This window comes from Bactrocera oleae, chromosome 6 (assembly GCF_042242935.1).
Source record: "Bactrocera oleae isolate idBacOlea1 chromosome 6, idBacOlea1, whole genome shotgun sequence".
Lineage (NCBI taxonomy): Eukaryota > Metazoa > Arthropoda > Insecta > Diptera > Tephritidae > Bactrocera > Bactrocera oleae.
In genome coordinates, this window is record NC_091540.1 from 18964954 (window position 1) to 18981729 (window position 16776).

The window sequence follows — 16776 nt, forward strand, 5'->3', positions numbered from 1 at the left end:
TCCTAAAGCTAATAAAGATATATATAGATAATAAACATTTGTGTTCCCTTTTTGACTGTATAACCGTTGACATATATGGATAAAATTTATAAAATTGGAAAGGAGAAGACGTGCAAAAGTGCATAACATTATTTTTTCGTATGTTCACACAGGGAACTAAGGTAAAAAGACGTTGTCGCAAATTTAGCGACTACAAGCGCGGTGCTCGTTTTCATTGGTCGATGTTATTTCGCCTTTGCGTGTCACACTTAACACAGTCGTATACAGAAACACATTCCGTCGCTGTCGCTTTGCGTGTTGCAACACTGAATTCTGTTACAATTACATTTTTAACGCACATTAAATTTCAAGTATTGTTTGTGAAAAAAAACTCATTGAAGTGGAAATTACCTTTGATATCATTCGATTCATTTGGGTAAATTCGAAATTTTAATGCAAATTTCAAATGCATTGTGTCATAATCAAATTGTTTACCATATTTGCAGAGGTTATTTAGTTGGATGAATCGACGTCAATAGCACTTCAATTCGAGAGATAATTTCGTCGTGTGTTTTGACGATATCCCATTACTTCCTTTATTATTGAGTTAATTTTTTTCTTTACGTTCATTTCCTAATTTTATTTCTGTGTTTCTTACTTTCCCTGCATACAAGCGATTTGATTTCATGATGACAGAGGATAGGAATTTGTTTGACAATTTACGATGGGAGGAAGATGTTGTGCAAAGTCGCATTGTCGAAATTGTGGCTTCACTAGGCGACTCCTGAAGAATAAATGTACGCAGCAGAAGATAAGATAATATCTTTGTTGAAAGGATCGCAAAATGGAGCATCAGTTCGAGACTTCATAGGTATTTTAGTCAAACAATTCATCAATATTTTATACTAATTATTTTGGCATTATTTCGCAAATGCATACGTGGCAATATATGACGACAAATTTAACTTGGACGATTAGATTCGATTGATCATTCAAGGAAACAGAAACAGAACAAATGCTTTTGCACGAGAATGAATTATAAATTTTAATTTATCCTTTAAATTTTTTTTACATTTTGTTCAAATTGTTCAATAAAATTTAAATACTAATAACATTGTTAATGCATTGTATTTTCTATTGGTTGAATAAATATAGGAGTATATATAAATGATCAGGATGATGAGACGAGTTGAATTCCAAGTGATTATGCGTCTGTCCCTCGGTCTATGCAAGCTATAAATAGAGTAAAAATAGATATATTGATGAAGCTTGGTACAGATGTTCCTTGGCACCATAAAAAGGTTGGCATTGTAGATGGGCGTGATCGGATTACTACGGCACCAACAAAAGGCATGCAATCGAAAACTTATAAATTTCCATAACTACGCCGCAAATAACAATCCAAAACTGTAATTTGGTTCAACGAATTGCATTAGTGAGGGGTAACTCTGGATTAAAATCATTCAAGTTACTTCTCCCAAATTTTCACAAAACAAATCCTTTAACACCTCTTATGACAGTGTGAAAATGGATGAAATCGGATGATTTTCCCACATCCCATATAACGGTTTTGTTAAAAACTATTGTACTAAGAGTGTGATAAATCAATAAACAAATGCAAATATAGGTAAATTAATATGTTGGTGATAACAAATTAGGTAGCAAAATGAAACCCAGAGAGCATCTTTTTTTGTTAACAATATGTGGTAATGCTAATAATAGTTAAAATCGGTATAATACAGCAACTCTCCCCCATATATGTAAAATATAAGATTTTAAAAATTTCCCGTTGGTTTTATTTAAAGTACCTCAACAAAAATAAAATTCATTGAAAATTAAAAGCGATATATAGCATTGTGTGCGGTAGAGAATTAACATTATTATTCTTACATTGTCAAATGTCTATGAATTATTTTCAGCAGTCACAACGTGGGTTAAATTCTCGGGTCGGGCTTTCATTTAAAAATCCAATATAATTATAGCAATTAGTTTTGTATATTCTAAAAGTTGGCTAAATGTCTATGGCTATGTACTACATACTTGAAAATTCTAAAATCGTCCTTTTATTCTGGGACATATGTATGTATAATCCCAATATGTTACAATACGTGTTAAAGTTGTAACGGTTAGGATCGAGTGGCCGAAAGGCATTTTTGTTAATTTTTAGAGTAATATTTATTCATATCTTGATTGTAGTTACATATTTATTTCTTTAATTTGTGAAAGCATTTCGAATCAGTATGGTGTATTGTACGTTTTTCCTACCCAAACCCAAACGAAGTGCATCGTACGCAGCGTCTGCGATTACCATGATTTACTGGCAAGTGATCTTCAATATTGGAAAGATCAATTTTAGAGCTCTTGGAAAATCTACCTCCTCGACATCGTCGCTGTTTTGCAATTCTCTTACTGGCCTCGAGAATAATATTTTCTAGCGGATGCAAAAATTCTGTTAGAGACAGCTTAATATTTGTATCTTCATTATAGATGATCCATGAATTGATTAGCACAATCGTAAGGATTTTATTGAAGACTTTTTCATCCAGCTTGCTAAATACTTGAAACTCAATACAGTTATCAGTAATGTTAAATACTCCCTTTACTCCATGTAATTCGACGTGGTTTCCGTTATTATCAGTGGTAATTTCTTCGCAAACGTCAATTTCAGAGGCGGATGTTTGTTCACAAGTAGAGTCTTCAATACCGTCACCTATGTCCAAACTTTTAACCTCAATAAGCTCAACATCGTGTATACTCGTATATAGTTTCCTTTTCGACTTCTGAAATGTCGATTTGAATTATACATACTCGTATATCCTATTTAAAAAAACGTATTACGATCTTATGTCCCACTGTCATGTATAACTCACATTGTATCAGTGCTTAACGCTTCAAAGATAACTTTTTATATAGATTTACTATTTTTCTCACTGAAAAAACACTACTAGTGTGCACTTTGAAGCTTACACCCTTACTATCCTCAAAATTTGCGATCGAGCTTACGAATTTTTTCTCTTTACATTGTGAAATAAACACTAAAAACTGCGTTGGGAATGGCTTACATTGGCGCTCACTTTAAAAATAATAAAAACACAGAAGTTTGAAATCTGTTGGAACATATTGTCCTGTTATCATATCCATTCGAAGAGCAAATGGCAACCACAAGTTTTTCGCAGTTGCTGTTATATGTTGCTCTGGATTGACTGATATACTTATTTTCGAAAAAATAGAAATGGTACTATCTCATAACCATGTTCTACCTTTAGACAAGTGTGTTTTTATGGTTCCAATATTTAGCAAGTATGGTAAGGAAGTGCTAAGTTCCGGTGTAACCGAACATTTCATACCCTTGCAACTTGCAAAGATCAATTCCGGGGACATTCCTTCAGGCGTTGGCTAAGCTATATTTTAAAAATGTTGCGAAAGAATTCAGCCTTTATTGGATGGAAATATAGGAAATATTGGAAGCAGAAAAGGTTTGGACTGATCGCACGAACTTTTGACATGTCTCACGTATACTTGAAAACAAATTTTCAAGGAATTTTATAAATATATACCTCATACACTGGGCGAAATATTCGGCATAAGGTTTGTTAGAATAAAAATTATTATATGTAGTATATGGGAGTTTGGGTTTTACATATTTTCGGCATTAAACTATAGAGCATATGTATATAAAGTATTTTACGTAGTAGATACGTACTTTTTCTAAAATGTTCAAACATTGACGCCCCTCTCTAATGCTCAATCGTTGGGAGTCACTCAAGTAGCCATTCCAAAACTTTTAGGAATTCAAAAGCAAGAAAATTGGGTGACATGGGAATTGAAGCCAAGAGACTATGTAAAACGACTGTGCATGTCAGAAAAGCTGCTTGTACGCTAGAAAAAGAAGTCGTTCTTGCAACGGCGCGAAAAAATGGTTCCATTACGACAACCCTAAAAGCAAAAAATTTTATGTGAAACCTGGACAATCAATAAAATTTACGACAAATATCAACACCGACTATCAATAACGCCAAGGTTTGTATTTATTTGTTGGAATCAGAAGATTGAACTGTTTTTAGCTTTTTTAATCAGATAAAACAATTAATGACGAATGCTACCGACAACGATTGCCAAAAAACGCCTAGAATTTGCGACTAGACACGAGACAATAATTTTCCAACTTGCAATGCCAGCGTTATGTTACAAGATTGGTGAGAAACTATTTGGAAAACAGCAACTGGAAAGTTTTGTCTTACCCGCTTTGTAACCTAAACCTGGCCCTTTCTGACTACCATTTGTTCCAGCCGATGCAGAATGACTTCACTGAAATTGGTTAATGTTCCAACAGGGTATCAAAAGTTATCTTGATTTATTTTTGGTTGCCAAGCCGTCGCAGTTCTTTTGTAATAAAATCCGCAAACTACCAGAATGATGGGAAAATATCATTGTATATGTTTTTCCTAAATAAACGTTCACATTTTTAAAAGCAAACCGCACGAATATAGGTATTGGCCTAATATCAAAATATAATTTTTTAAAATAACCACAAAACGCCACATGATACCACAAAGTGTGCTGCCAATGACTAATTGCTTTAATCAAATTGAGTATGTTTGAACGCAAAACCCGAGGAGAAAATTAACGTATTTTGCCTTTGATAATTTGTGCTGATAAATCTACTTAAATTTAACAAAAACATAATTCTTCATTTCAGTTTTTAAATTTGGTTCAGAAACACACTTAATTTCTTCTTTTGCCGGCCCCTTTTTAACAGATAATTTTTAATTTATTCACTGTGTTCCATAACATTTTCATTTGTGCATTGTCAGCCAGAGATCCGTAATTAACTCCAGCTCCTAAAAGCAGACAATGTAAACGTAATCACAAGCTTTGCCAGCCAAATCACAAATTCACACACATACATGTTCATATGTGGCAACAAACATATGCGCGCATCCGGTTTGATGTATTGAGGGGAATTAGGTGCAACGACGGCTGGCTTCACTCATTGCATGCAAAGTCATTTCACAAAGCAAATTAGAAAACCGGGAAACATCCTTTATCTCCTTTGTATGCCTGTTGCTTGTAAAAACTGAAAGGCGCATAATTATTTCTTTATTAGCGGGGGTTGGAGCTTTGGCCGCAGCGCGTAGCAAAATGAGTTTGCTACGACACTGAAGAATAAACCTTTTACAACGGCAACAGCAGCAACAGTTGTTGTCTCGATTATAAAAGACAAGTCATTAGACGGTTCCGCTTTTTCCCACTTTTCATTTAACGATTTCGTTTGAAAAAATAATAATGGACGTGGCACTGGGCACAATTAAGTTAATTTTAAAATCTCACCAGCTTCTTGATTTATTGATATATCCACAGTTCAAAAATAGTAATAACCATATTCATTGCACTTATGCTTGCCCTCAGCAAGGGTCATCTAACCTTAGTGGTAGGGGTTCTAATCTGTCATTGCACAATGCTGTCTCTGCGATAAGTTTTTCTGGATGAAAATTGTCGAAATTCCTTGAAAGAAGGCAAAGTAGAATCATCATCTCACTTTGTACTAGAAGTTTTGCAAGCTTTGCAAGTTTGAGATTGAAACATATGTGTATGATTTCATTGATTTCATATCATCAATGGACAATGGATAGATTATTGCTTTGATATATTTTAAGGAAGATCAACATTAGTCAAGTATGAAACACTGGAAGAGGTATCGTTCGCGAGGACACCGAGTTAGTGGAAATTCGCATCAAGCGCAGGCATCTTAACGGAACTCTATCTGGTATCGCAAAGGACCAAAACTTTCCCATGCGTGGCACATTAGGCTGCCTACTAACCTAATCTAACACTAGTCAAATATAGGAATAGGAAGATGGGGAAAGCTTTCCTCAAAAGTAATCAAATAACGGCATAGTTCTTTCCAAAGGAATCCTATCGAAAACAAAAAAAATTTAAAGTGGCTAAGCGATAACGCTCGGATTTTTAGGTACGAGTCTAGCATTGTCACGCTTCATACGCAAAACATTAACCAAAGTGGGTCTCTGACGCCAACACTACGATTTTCGATGCTATCGTCATTAACCGAGGTGAACAAATGGTATATGGTACATTTCCTTCAAACAATGTTGTATACAACTGTTACAACAAAAACATTACATGGGGAATTGTTTTTTCAGTTACAATAATAACTTAAAGAGCACTAGAATTCAACCATATTTTTATTTAACATCAAATTTATTTATGATCATTTTTTTTGATCGATTATTTTTTGGGTAATTTAACACAAACTTTGCGAACTTGGAGATATACATACATATGTATTTAATTATCTTAAATTAATTGTATATGCAACAACAGTAAATACGAGCACGTACATAATTAAACATTTCGATTGAATTGTATATATTTGTGATATTGAAAGCGAGGGTAAAAATTAAAATAATAGTAATATAATGACATAAACCGAACTTTATACATAAAACACTTAAAAATTAGCGTTACAAATAATACGTATAATAAAAAAAGCGTTAGTTAAAATCTGACTAACAGCAACAACGAGCATATGTGACCTTTAACGAATGTGTACACTGCTTAAGTACCAACTAATGCGAAATAAATATAATAAAACGCACGGAGCACTTTCCTCACTTAAATATAAGTCTGTGTGAATGCATGCGGCCATGAACGCAGTAACTTTTTGCATTGTAAATCCCGTGTTTTAATCGGTTTTTTGCGATGTCTTCATGGCCGCTAGTCGTGCGAATTTTTCACGCTTCGTGACGCCATCACCACCGCCACCCACATCGTTTCGTGCCTGTGGCGAACCACCTACCGAAGATGCAGCTGACGAGGCAGTTGATACCGCTGAAATGCTCGACGTGGTAGACGAAGCAGATGGTGACGATGGTGGGTTGAGAACACCAGTAGCTTGCACTGCACTGCTGCGCCGATGCCAGTGTAAAATCGGTGAATCGTTGACTGCCGCCACACCACTGGGCGAATTTGTGCGTCCGATCACTTTCAAAGTCGCACGATGCCCACCGACAGCCGTAGCTTGTAGCGCTGTCTGATTTATGTACGAACTTCGTAGTATACAACAGGTAACTAAAAATGGCACTGCTATAATCACAAATAAGCCCAAAACAATTATGGCCAGCACATCTACTAATTCAGAACGCATAAAGTTCAACTCATTTGCATGGGATTTGAGAAAATCGCCGCCACCTGCGCTTTTTAAAACTAGCTCAATATAATGTATGCTCCTGGCGATTGGGGTGCCGTATGTAGAGTTCAGCAGGAGCCGCATTTCAGCTACTTGCAAAGCATAGTTGCGATGTGTCGCCAGCTTTTGTATATTCAATGAGAGTGCATCATAAGTAAATGCATCGAAGGAGATCATTTGCCCGATGCCCAGCTGCTGTAAGCGTCTAGCGCTCACCTCCTGCTCGGGAACGATCGGTATGGCAAGCATCGGTGTGAGGCCATTTATGGATTCAATAATACTCATTAGGCCACAGGTGCTAATGAATACTTTTACATTGGTGTGCGCTATGACGGAAGAAGAGTAGAGCAATTATTTGAAGTAGAGCCATAAAATTATTTTATTTATTACTTACTTAAAATGGGTTCCTGTGGCCACCATTCGGCAATCATTGCATTCTTCGGTAGTGATGTATAAAATTTTGGATCTTCCCATTTGATTAGGAAATTGTAGTCCTTCAGATCTGTAATAACGTCCAAGAGAGTGTCCAGTTTTTCACGCGCTATATCTGCAATTCGCGCATCAGCTCCAAGACTTATGTAAACCGTTCCTTTTGCTGCAGATTCTATAAAGTAGGCAATATGCTACAAAGAAAATTGTTAGATTTAATTGCTGAAGGACAAATATGTATACACACATACTGTAGGCAGTTCGATTTGCTTTTGTGCGCCACGCAAGTGTGCGCCAGCAATCTCCAGCATATTTGGCAAGTAAGCGCGCGGATATTGCACTATAGGATGTGAGTTTATTAAAACAAGGCTAAGGTTTTTAGTTAGATCGCGGTGATGTGGTAACGTGGTGTTGGCAAGCTGGCATAATGCGTGAAAGTGTTTCGTGTAAACGGCTTCTTGTGAGATCATGTAAAAAAAGCTGAAAGTAATGAAATATAAGAATTTGATGTATATATAATTGAAAAGATGTTAGGACACACTTATAGGTCAACTTTTCAAAAAGACCCATTAGGGTATTTACGCTACGCTGCCATAAACCCATGCGCTCCGAGTAGGGCAAGAAAATACTGGGATCGAGTGCTGAGCTTTGTGGATTTCCGGTCATCTGATTAAGCCATGTATTTGCACCAGTGGGACTTATTACAACGGTGGGTATTTGATAGTAATGCGCTAAGCTATAAATGTACAAAATGGTAATATTTAATATACATACACAGCTACCATTAATATATAGATCACCCTAATAGCGAATCGCTGAGAAAAAGATCAACCACAAACAAATCGAACTGTTCTCCGCTGCGTACTAATTTTCGCACCTTTGCATCGCCAAGTAACAAATCAACATTAGTCGCGCCGGCATACATTAATCGGGTAAAATGCTCCAGAATTGAGCGTTGCCGTGATTGCTCCACATCGAAGGGCAAACCCATCTCCTCCCAGTTTTCTCGTAAACCATCAATGCGTATTTCGCGTATTTTCTGCTGCACTGGATACTCTTCGGCATGTGGACTTATCAATGTAACCGAATAGTTGGACTGTATTTCCACCAATTGTTGCAGTAAGCGTTTACCAAAGAGATAATGCGACTTCCAAACGCTTGGCAGCACAGCAAGCACATTTGCGCCATACACAAAGTGTAACGGCGCACCGAGCATAGACAGCAAAGCTACGGTAGTGATTACCTTCGCCATTAATTAAATTATTGCCCTTTACTTAACGTCGCAGCAGTGCGTTGGGTTATTGACCGTTTGACCTTAGTACCTGCTAATCGCCACAGTTATGTGTCAAAGTTTGTCTAACTTGGTGTTGTTAATTATTTGCAATCAAGTTATCGATATATCTAAATTAGCGAAATTGCTCACTTGTTTGTTAGGTTAAAAGAAACTATAGCTGTGATGCTGTGTTATACCACTTAAATGTGGGTGTTGTAATTCCGGTTCTACGGATTCATTACCTCGTCCTGCTGGATATACTATTTCCAACAAATACTGTCGTTTAACAAGTAGTTGTATGTTTTGTTGACGTACATTAGTTTTTGCAACTTCGGGTTACTTTATATCGCTTAAGAAACATGTTGGTTTTTATTTTCTCCAAGTCATTATTTTTTTTATTTACATACAATTAACAGTTGCTACGGTTTAATATATTCATTGTATCCAAGAATTTAGAATTTATGATATATAAACGGCACTGTGCACTGGAAAAAGGAGACAAAAGCAAATTAGATAAAAACATAAACGCAAAAATTGGCAACAAGCAGCGTTCTGTAAACAAAGCCAAAGCAGAGAACGTATATCATCTGGCCAAAGCAACAAATTGTCAAAAACATATGTGCAAAAGCCATCTTATTTATACTAAAATATTGAGGGATTTTAGCGGTTGTTAAAAATTGATTTCAGAGAACGTATATAATATATAATTTTATGTTATTAATAAACATATTATTATTATATAATATACGCTCTCTGTTGATTTGCGCAAGTCACAGTTTTAAAATTAAAAAAAGTAGTGCTAGATTTTGACAGGATTGTACAGAAACAACTAACTTTTTGATTCACACTTGAAAATTATTATTTATATATATACATATATATATTTTCTTTGATTTTAGTATTTATGATATGATGGAAATCATACATTTTCATTCATTTACATCTGATATAAATTAGCATTTTAAAAAATATTTGATTTATGTTGTGGCAACGTCATGGTGTTTTTAAGAATTTTCGAACTTCGAATTGTGTGCTTTTCAGCTGTTTCCGACTGACATCACAGAACGTATATCAATATATAATATACGTTCTCTGCTGACATGCGCCATAAACAAATAAAATAGAAAGGTAAACAACAAATGGTCGGCGCAGTTGGAATACAAGTAAATAGTGTTCATTCATAATTATTGCGAGTGGCATTTCTATTTTAAGGTTTGTATTAATCAGAGATGCTAATTAATTGCTATATAATAAATATTACTGAAAATTTAAAAATATTTAATTTCTATTTTAAATATTATATAAATCATATTTGCAAAAATGTGTATGTATTTAATATACATTTGGCCTTCTGCCAAAATACAAGTACAAAGTCTGATAGAAACAACTGCTAGAAGATTTGAAAATCAGAAGTTTTTGCAGTTGCTTTTTTATTGTGCTTTAAAATGATATGTAATTTTTTATATGCAATCTTATTTTTTTATACAATATTTACTGGGTCACTGCTTCTTATTAGATTGTCAGCATCAGCATTTATAAAGGTGATTACGCAACGTCATTACAATTTTGTGTGCCTATTGTGGAATTTGAAAGAACCAAATGGCTTTAACACTTGGTAAATAGACATGCTTGTGCTTCGAATGATTGCTCTGATACACAATAACATTTTATTTTTATATACACACTTAGGACGCATCAAGGTAGACGAGCCCCTCTATGATCTAAGCACTTTTGCCGGGCGCTTTCGCTATTTTGCTTGGATGACGGATCCACGCACTGTCACTGTTTCGAACGACCGTTTATTAGAAGCAAAAACGCTGGTAGAAAATTATCGTGTGGGCAAGGAACCAGAAAATACTTCGCAAGAACAAGTCAAATATGCGCTAAAACTTTATTCATCTGCCTTCCATCCTGATACTGGCGAGCTGCAGAATGTCACGGGACGCATGAGTTTTCAGGTGTGTAATTTTTGAAACTATAATTTTTATACCATATGTATGTGTCCTATATTTAATTCAAATATAAGCTGTTGACTAATGCAAGTTATTACTTTTTACTTTTAATGTATTTTAAATCATGGTTGCAACAACAATGCAAAGCATATGTTAGTCTCGTGCTGCATTTATTTCAAAGTCACATTCACATCTGTTTTCCAACTTTTTTTAATGCTCAATTAAAATTAATTCAGTGCTGTTTTATTGGCTTTTGTACTCGGATATTTAAAAATTGAAGTGCTTGTGTTTGTGTACGTTTTCTTATTGCTTGTAAATAGTTGGCTGGCTTGCTGCCGCCTGCTAAAGGCGCTCGTGCCCTGTATGCGCAGTCACAGCATGTGTAGTTGGGCAACTACACATGTGACGTAGTTTCATTTCGTTGCCAAAAAAATTGTGTTGCCGTTAATCATCGGTATGAACATATGTGTATTTGGCTTTAATTTGAAGGCGGCCACCTACTGATAAGAGCAGGAATGTCTTGTCTGCATATTATACACATATTTATATATACATAGATTTTTAATAATACTTCTAAGGGGTATTATTGGGTTATCAATTTTTGTTAAATTTGTTTTTTTTTTTTATGTACGCACATAAATGGTTTTTTATATATGTTGTTTGTTCTTTACTATCGTTAATAATACAATGAATTTTTTTTGATTTCTAGGTGCCTGGTGGAATGCTTATAACCGGCGGCATGTTAGCCTTTTACCGCACCGTACCTGCCGTTGTGCTCTGGCAATTCATCAATCAGTCATTCAACGCTATAGTCAACTATACAAATCGTAATGCGAATTCACCGACTTCAGTCACACAGTTGGGTGTTGCGTATGTGTCGGCGACTACCTCGGCATTAGTAGCGGCACTTGGTTGCAAAAGCTATTGGTCCAAACGTGCCAGCCCGCTATTTCAGGTAGTAAACCATTTTTTTTTTGTTTGTTCACTTTTCGAAACTGTCTAAACTTACCTTTTACGTCACAGCGATTTGTGCCGTTTGCTGCCGTTGCCGCTGCCAATTTTGTCAACATTCCACTTATGCGGCAAAATGAGATAATCAACGGTGTCGAAGTGAAGGATGAAAATGGTAACATTGTGGGACACAGCCGCTTAGCTGCCATTAAGGGTATTACCCAGGTGGTGGTTTCCCGTATTACTATGGCAGCACCCGGCATGCTGATATTGCCGTTTATTATGCAACGTTTGGAGAAAATACCGGCTTATCGGCGCATACGTTGGATAGACGCGCCCTTCCAAACAGCTATGGTGGGTTGCTTGTGAGTATTAATGGCATTTTCGTTTTCTCGATTGTTTCTAATATGAAAACTTTTTCAGTTTGCTGTTCATGGTGCCCACAGCTTGCGCTATTTTCCCGCAAAACTGGTAATGTGTTCTTCGCATTTACACATTAAAAATAAAATAATAATTACTATTGTATTATATGCATTACAGTTCGTTGAAAACGTCCACAATCAAATTACTAGAAGTCGATCAGTATATGAAAATAGAGTCCAAGACTAAAGGTCGCGTACCGCAGCGTGTATACTTCAATAAGGGCTTATAAATATGTCGCCAAATTCAATTTGATTATGCACAACAGACAATATTGAATTAATGAGTTGCTGACGCGTGGCGAAAGTGTCTTCACTACCTGAAACGGCATTTATAAGAAAATCGTATACAATAACAATGAATTACTGCTGCTGAAAATGTCTCCAATAGGCTAGAAAAATGAAATCTATATAATTTTAAGTCAAAGTAACTGCGTATTTGTAGATGTGATTTAGTTTTAATTTTATGTTTTCTTCGTTCCTTATATCTTTGTATATTATTATGGCACTGGTTCCTTTATGTTGTTGTAAACTATTTATTAGTGTGTTTGTGTTGTTATTAAATTTATCATTGTGATTCGTCTTCACCCTCAAGCGATGATTTGTATACTAAAGACATTGCATTTCTTCGTTTTGAATCACCGAAATTCTACGTGTACGGTAATTACACATGCATATTGGCTTAAGTTGTATATTCACATGTGCCATATTGCTAATTTTTATCTGTGCACATGCAGATGAGACGACTCATAACACATTAATAGATTTCAAGCGTTACCTCCTTATTTTGTACGCTGTTTGTTTAGGAAATTAAGCGTGAAATGTGTACTCCGTATATATTATATAATGCTTATTCTGAAAAACTGAAAATAATAAAAGTAAAAAATTAATAAAAACTGACTGTGTGAATATTAATAGGGCATTAACACTTGTATATAATATAAATCGTCTAGTAAAAAGAAATCCATTACTGTTCCAATATTAGGGGGCTATATAGTCCGATAAGTTTTTGTATTAAAGGCATATTCTAGTCTAGAGGCACACATTTCAGGTAATTTTTGAAAAAAACATTTACATCTGAAGAAAACAATTTCCCAGAAGTGGCCAGCTTTGGCTAATAGAAGAAAAATTGTTATCCGTTAGGACATACCAGAAGCTTCTGCTGCTTGGTTGGGACGTTCTTATGCATCCATCTTATAGTCCCGAACTGGCACCTTGTCCAGCCTGTCATGTGAACGATCGCAAAAAGTGTGCTGTTGTAACGGATAAAGATTTTCACACATTTTTATTTGATATACATAAATATGTACATATGAAGGTAAACGTATCTCACGATCGCTAACTCTGATGAGACGAGTTGAATGATTCTCCGCTCTTGAACTTGTCACCGTTATACATTTTTAAATGTACAAAAAATTTAATAACTCTCCTGTGCGGAGACCGACTGTCTCAACAGCGATGAAAGTACATGTGGAAACAGGGGAGAATCATCATTTTCGTACGGACTTTAACTTATACCTCGCATAACTGTCGGCTCAGGGAACGACTTTTATCTTTCATATTTTTTTAGACTACCAAGTCATCTCAGCTATCATCCTTCCTATGGCATGCTAAAGCGATGAGCAACAAGCATGGGGATGGAACAAAGTTCTGAGTTCATTTGTCGTCAACAAGTTATACTTACAATAACTGATCTGCTGAAACTATCAACAAAAAGTAGATCCAGATATCAGAAATCGCCAATCAGCGAACCATTACAAGATACCTTCTTAGATATTCTGAATATTTACACAACGAGAACGTAATATCTACTGGAGTTCTACCTTCTTCTATCCGGACAGAGAAAACTAACTATTGGTGATATAAAATAATATCAGTATAGTATATAACATATAACTCATTTGTTTAGTTGTTTCAAACTGGAAGCTTGGAGCTAATAGACAAACATGTATCGGTCTTATGCTATGCCCCATGACATTTTTGCAATACCATGGTCAACTTGATTACAAATATGGGTTTCAACTCCACTCAGTTGAATTGAAGTTGAAACAATACAATGTATGTGTACATAATATTTTAAGGATAGTGTATTAAATACTGAAATTAAATAATTATCACCTATATCGCCTTTATATTCCGATCGTTCAGTTAATATGACAGCTATATAATATAGTCATCCGATCTAAACAATTTCTTCGGATATGCATTACTTGTAAGCATCTTGTAAAGCTTACAACTGTTTAAATCTTTACATAAATAGACAAATGTTTAGTTAAGATTTTTCCGCAGTTACTGTGTTGAAAAAAAATAAACATTTCAATAAAACAGCTTCAAATGTTTGTAAACCTGACACCTTTTCGAGATTTCTTGAGACCAAACGTATTTTAAATGACCTCACAAACCCATATACTTGTATACATATAAATGTATGCTGTCACAAGCAACCTCACAGCTCTGACAACCGAACATTTTATACTCTCGCAAAGTCAAATGGTATACTCGTTTGAGAAAAAAATATTATTGTACCTAATACTCACTGTACAAATAACGAAAAGCATCATAAGTAGTATATGGAAGTTGAGGGTAGTACAAGTATTAACCCGCTTTTATCAATTTTTGCCAATACCACATACTACTAACATACCATAGACTAATAAAATGCTCCCACTGTTTCATTAAGGCACCTCACATACCATCACCAATCATAGGGAGTAGGCGGAGTAGTCACCCGGAATTATAACTTCCTTACTTGTTATCCTGGTTGGCAAAATCCTCCACTGAGCCCTCCCCGAGGGTGCCGACTGGTAATAGATACCACAGATTCACGGCACAAGCGGGGACGAGCTGGTAACAGTTCGCCCCTGCCGTAGGCGTGAGGAATCTAGCTAAGGTCAGACTTCTTATCTGTGTGTTCGATGTTCCTCAATAGCACAGCATACAGATAAGGAGCCTTACCATGGTCGGGGGTACTATAAAGGGCTGGATCAAGGTGTCATGCGACCCGTGCCGAGGATCAACCTGGCTGGGTGCCCTTAAATAGCCCAGTCTCGAACGGAGCTTATGGATACCTGGCGCCCTCCGTAATAAGATAGCCTTACTTGCGCAACGGGGGCTATGCGCAAGCGGACATACTTTCCCCCACACTCGTGGGACCACCAATGAACCAAACTCAAATAAACAAACACACAGAATTAAAAACAAAAATCGGAGAAAGCCCGGATCTCCAGGAAAAAAGCCGGAGAGGGCTAGTTGCTCCCAAAAAAGAGCAGCGTTTGGAGCGAGCTCAACAAACACTAAGAGAACAGGAGCGAAGCTTGGTCCAGAAGACAAGGCAAGCACTAGTAAAAGGGCAGAAGCTAAAGCTGGCCCACAGAAAGTGGTAGCGCCGGAGGCAGCCAGACCCAAGCCCTGCAGCCAAAACACGGCTGAGAAGCAGGGGGAGGGGGGAGATGCCAAAGGGGCTGCTGCTGGAAGTGCATCTGCCAGGGAGTGGCCTGCGTTTAGCATGCAGGACCCGTCAAAGGTAAAGTATGCGGAGAGACGACGCGCTTTACTTACTAAGGTTGGTAGAGCTAAAGCCGCCAACGAAAGAGGAGCTAATGAAGGAGCTCCAAGCATCGATTGACTGCGCGAGAGCAGTCAAACCCAACTTAACATTGCATTAACTTTAGGAATCATAGGAAAACGAACTGGCAGGTCCACATGCAAGAGCTGGAAAAACGTATCCCTATGATTCTACCTTTTCAGCCCAATAGCAAGGAGGATCTAGATATCCTCGTTAATCGACTCACGGAATCGTGCCGGCAAGCACTAGAAGTGTCTTGTCCAATAACACGAAGCAGGGGTAGAATAAGGTGGTCTCTAGAACTTGAAAAGCTACAGAAAGAATGCAGAAAGCAGTTCAATTTAGCTAAGCAATCCCAAGGCGAGTCAGACTGGGATTATTATTACAACCTCCTTAGGTCATACAAAAAGGAAGTTAGGAGAGCAAAACGAAATTCATGGAAATCTTTTTGCAATGATATCGAGAACACGGCGGAAGCGTCTCGACTTAGGAAAATAATGGCACAATCGGTGCATAGTATCGGTTATCTTCAGAAGCCAGACCGAAGTTGGACGGTATCCAGTGAAGAGTCCTTGGGGCTACTAATGGATACCCACTTCCCAGGCAGCTCTGAAAGCCACACTGCGGAATATACTCAAGATAGTGGAGCAGAAATGGACCCCACTCTTATAAACATAGTGTCAGAAAGCAACGTACGCTGGGCAATAAACAGTTTTAAGCCCTTCAAGTCGCTGGGACCAGACGGTCTATTCCCGGCTCAATTGCAGCAGTCGCAGAATTACATAATGAATTGGCTAATTGCCATTCTTAAGGGGGCGCTGCAATTAAACTATTGTATATCCCTTCGCTTTGGAGGGAAGTCAAGGTAATATACATACCAAAGGCAGGCAAAAGCTCGCATACAAGTTCAAAGGACTTCAGGCCAATTAGCCTCTCCTCATTCCTTCTAAAAATTCTGAAAAGACTAATAGAATTACATATAAGAAACAAACTGAAACCAG

At 36.8% G+C, this 16776-nt stretch overlaps 2 protein-coding genes across 4 annotated transcripts; one reads left to right on the top strand and one right to left on the bottom strand.

The window, feature by feature from the left end:
• Positions 1-6164: 6164 nt before the first annotated feature.
• Positions 6165-9412, bottom strand: Ugt316A1 (UDP-glycosyltransferase family 316 member A1). Of its 3 annotated transcripts, none has more exons than XM_014232880.3 (6): positions 9131-9412; positions 8416-8937; positions 8157-8351; positions 7867-8095; positions 7581-7809; positions 6165-7512 (listed from the first exon to the last, which is right to left on the bottom strand). In XM_014232880.3, the coding sequence occupies exons 2-6, from the start codon at positions 8865-8867 to the stop codon at positions 6683-6685; spliced, it is 1935 nt and encodes a 644-aa protein (XP_014088355.2). In that variant the 5' UTR covers positions 8868-8937; positions 9131-9412; the 3' UTR covers positions 6165-6682. The 3 variants fall into 3 exon arrangements, with proteins under 3 accessions (XP_014088355.2, XP_036216331.2, XP_036216330.2); XM_036360438.2 differs by having other exon boundaries at positions 9039-9412; XM_036360437.2 differs by having other exon boundaries at positions 8416-9412.
• A 530-nt stretch (positions 9413-9942) lies between these two features.
• Positions 9943-13106, top strand: LOC106616286 (sideroflexin-2). Its single transcript, XM_014232881.3, has 7 exons — positions 9943-10100; positions 10405-10503; positions 10578-10846; positions 11550-11795; positions 11864-12156; positions 12215-12262; positions 12332-13106. Exons 2-7 carry the CDS (start codon positions 10488-10490, stop codon positions 12441-12443), a joined length of 984 nt encoding a protein of 327 aa, XP_014088356.2. The 5' UTR covers positions 9943-10100; positions 10405-10487; the 3' UTR covers positions 12444-13106.
• The last annotated feature ends 3670 nt before the right edge of the window (positions 13107-16776 follow it).

Coding starts and splice junctions, on each gene's coding strand:
- Ugt316A1 (XM_014232880.3), bottom strand. CDS start 8,867: ATGGCGAAGGTAATCACTACCGTAGCTTTGCTGTCTATGCTCGGTGCG. Junction 8,352..8,415: donor CTCAGCGATTCGCTATTAGG/GTGATCTATATA, acceptor GTACATTTATAG/CTTAGCGCATTACTATCAAA. Junction 7,513..7,580: donor GCCACAGGAACCCATTTTAA/GTAAGTAATAAA, acceptor CTTCCGTCATAG/CGCACACCAATGTAAAAGTA.
- LOC106616286 (XM_014232881.3), top strand. Junction 10,847..11,549: donor CGGGACGCATGAGTTTTCAG/GTGTGTAATTTT, acceptor TTTGATTTCTAG/GTGCCTGGTGGAATGCTTAT. Junction 11,796..11,863: donor GTGCCAGCCCGCTATTTCAG/GTAGTAAACCAT, acceptor TTTACGTCACAG/CGATTTGTGCCGTTTGCTGC.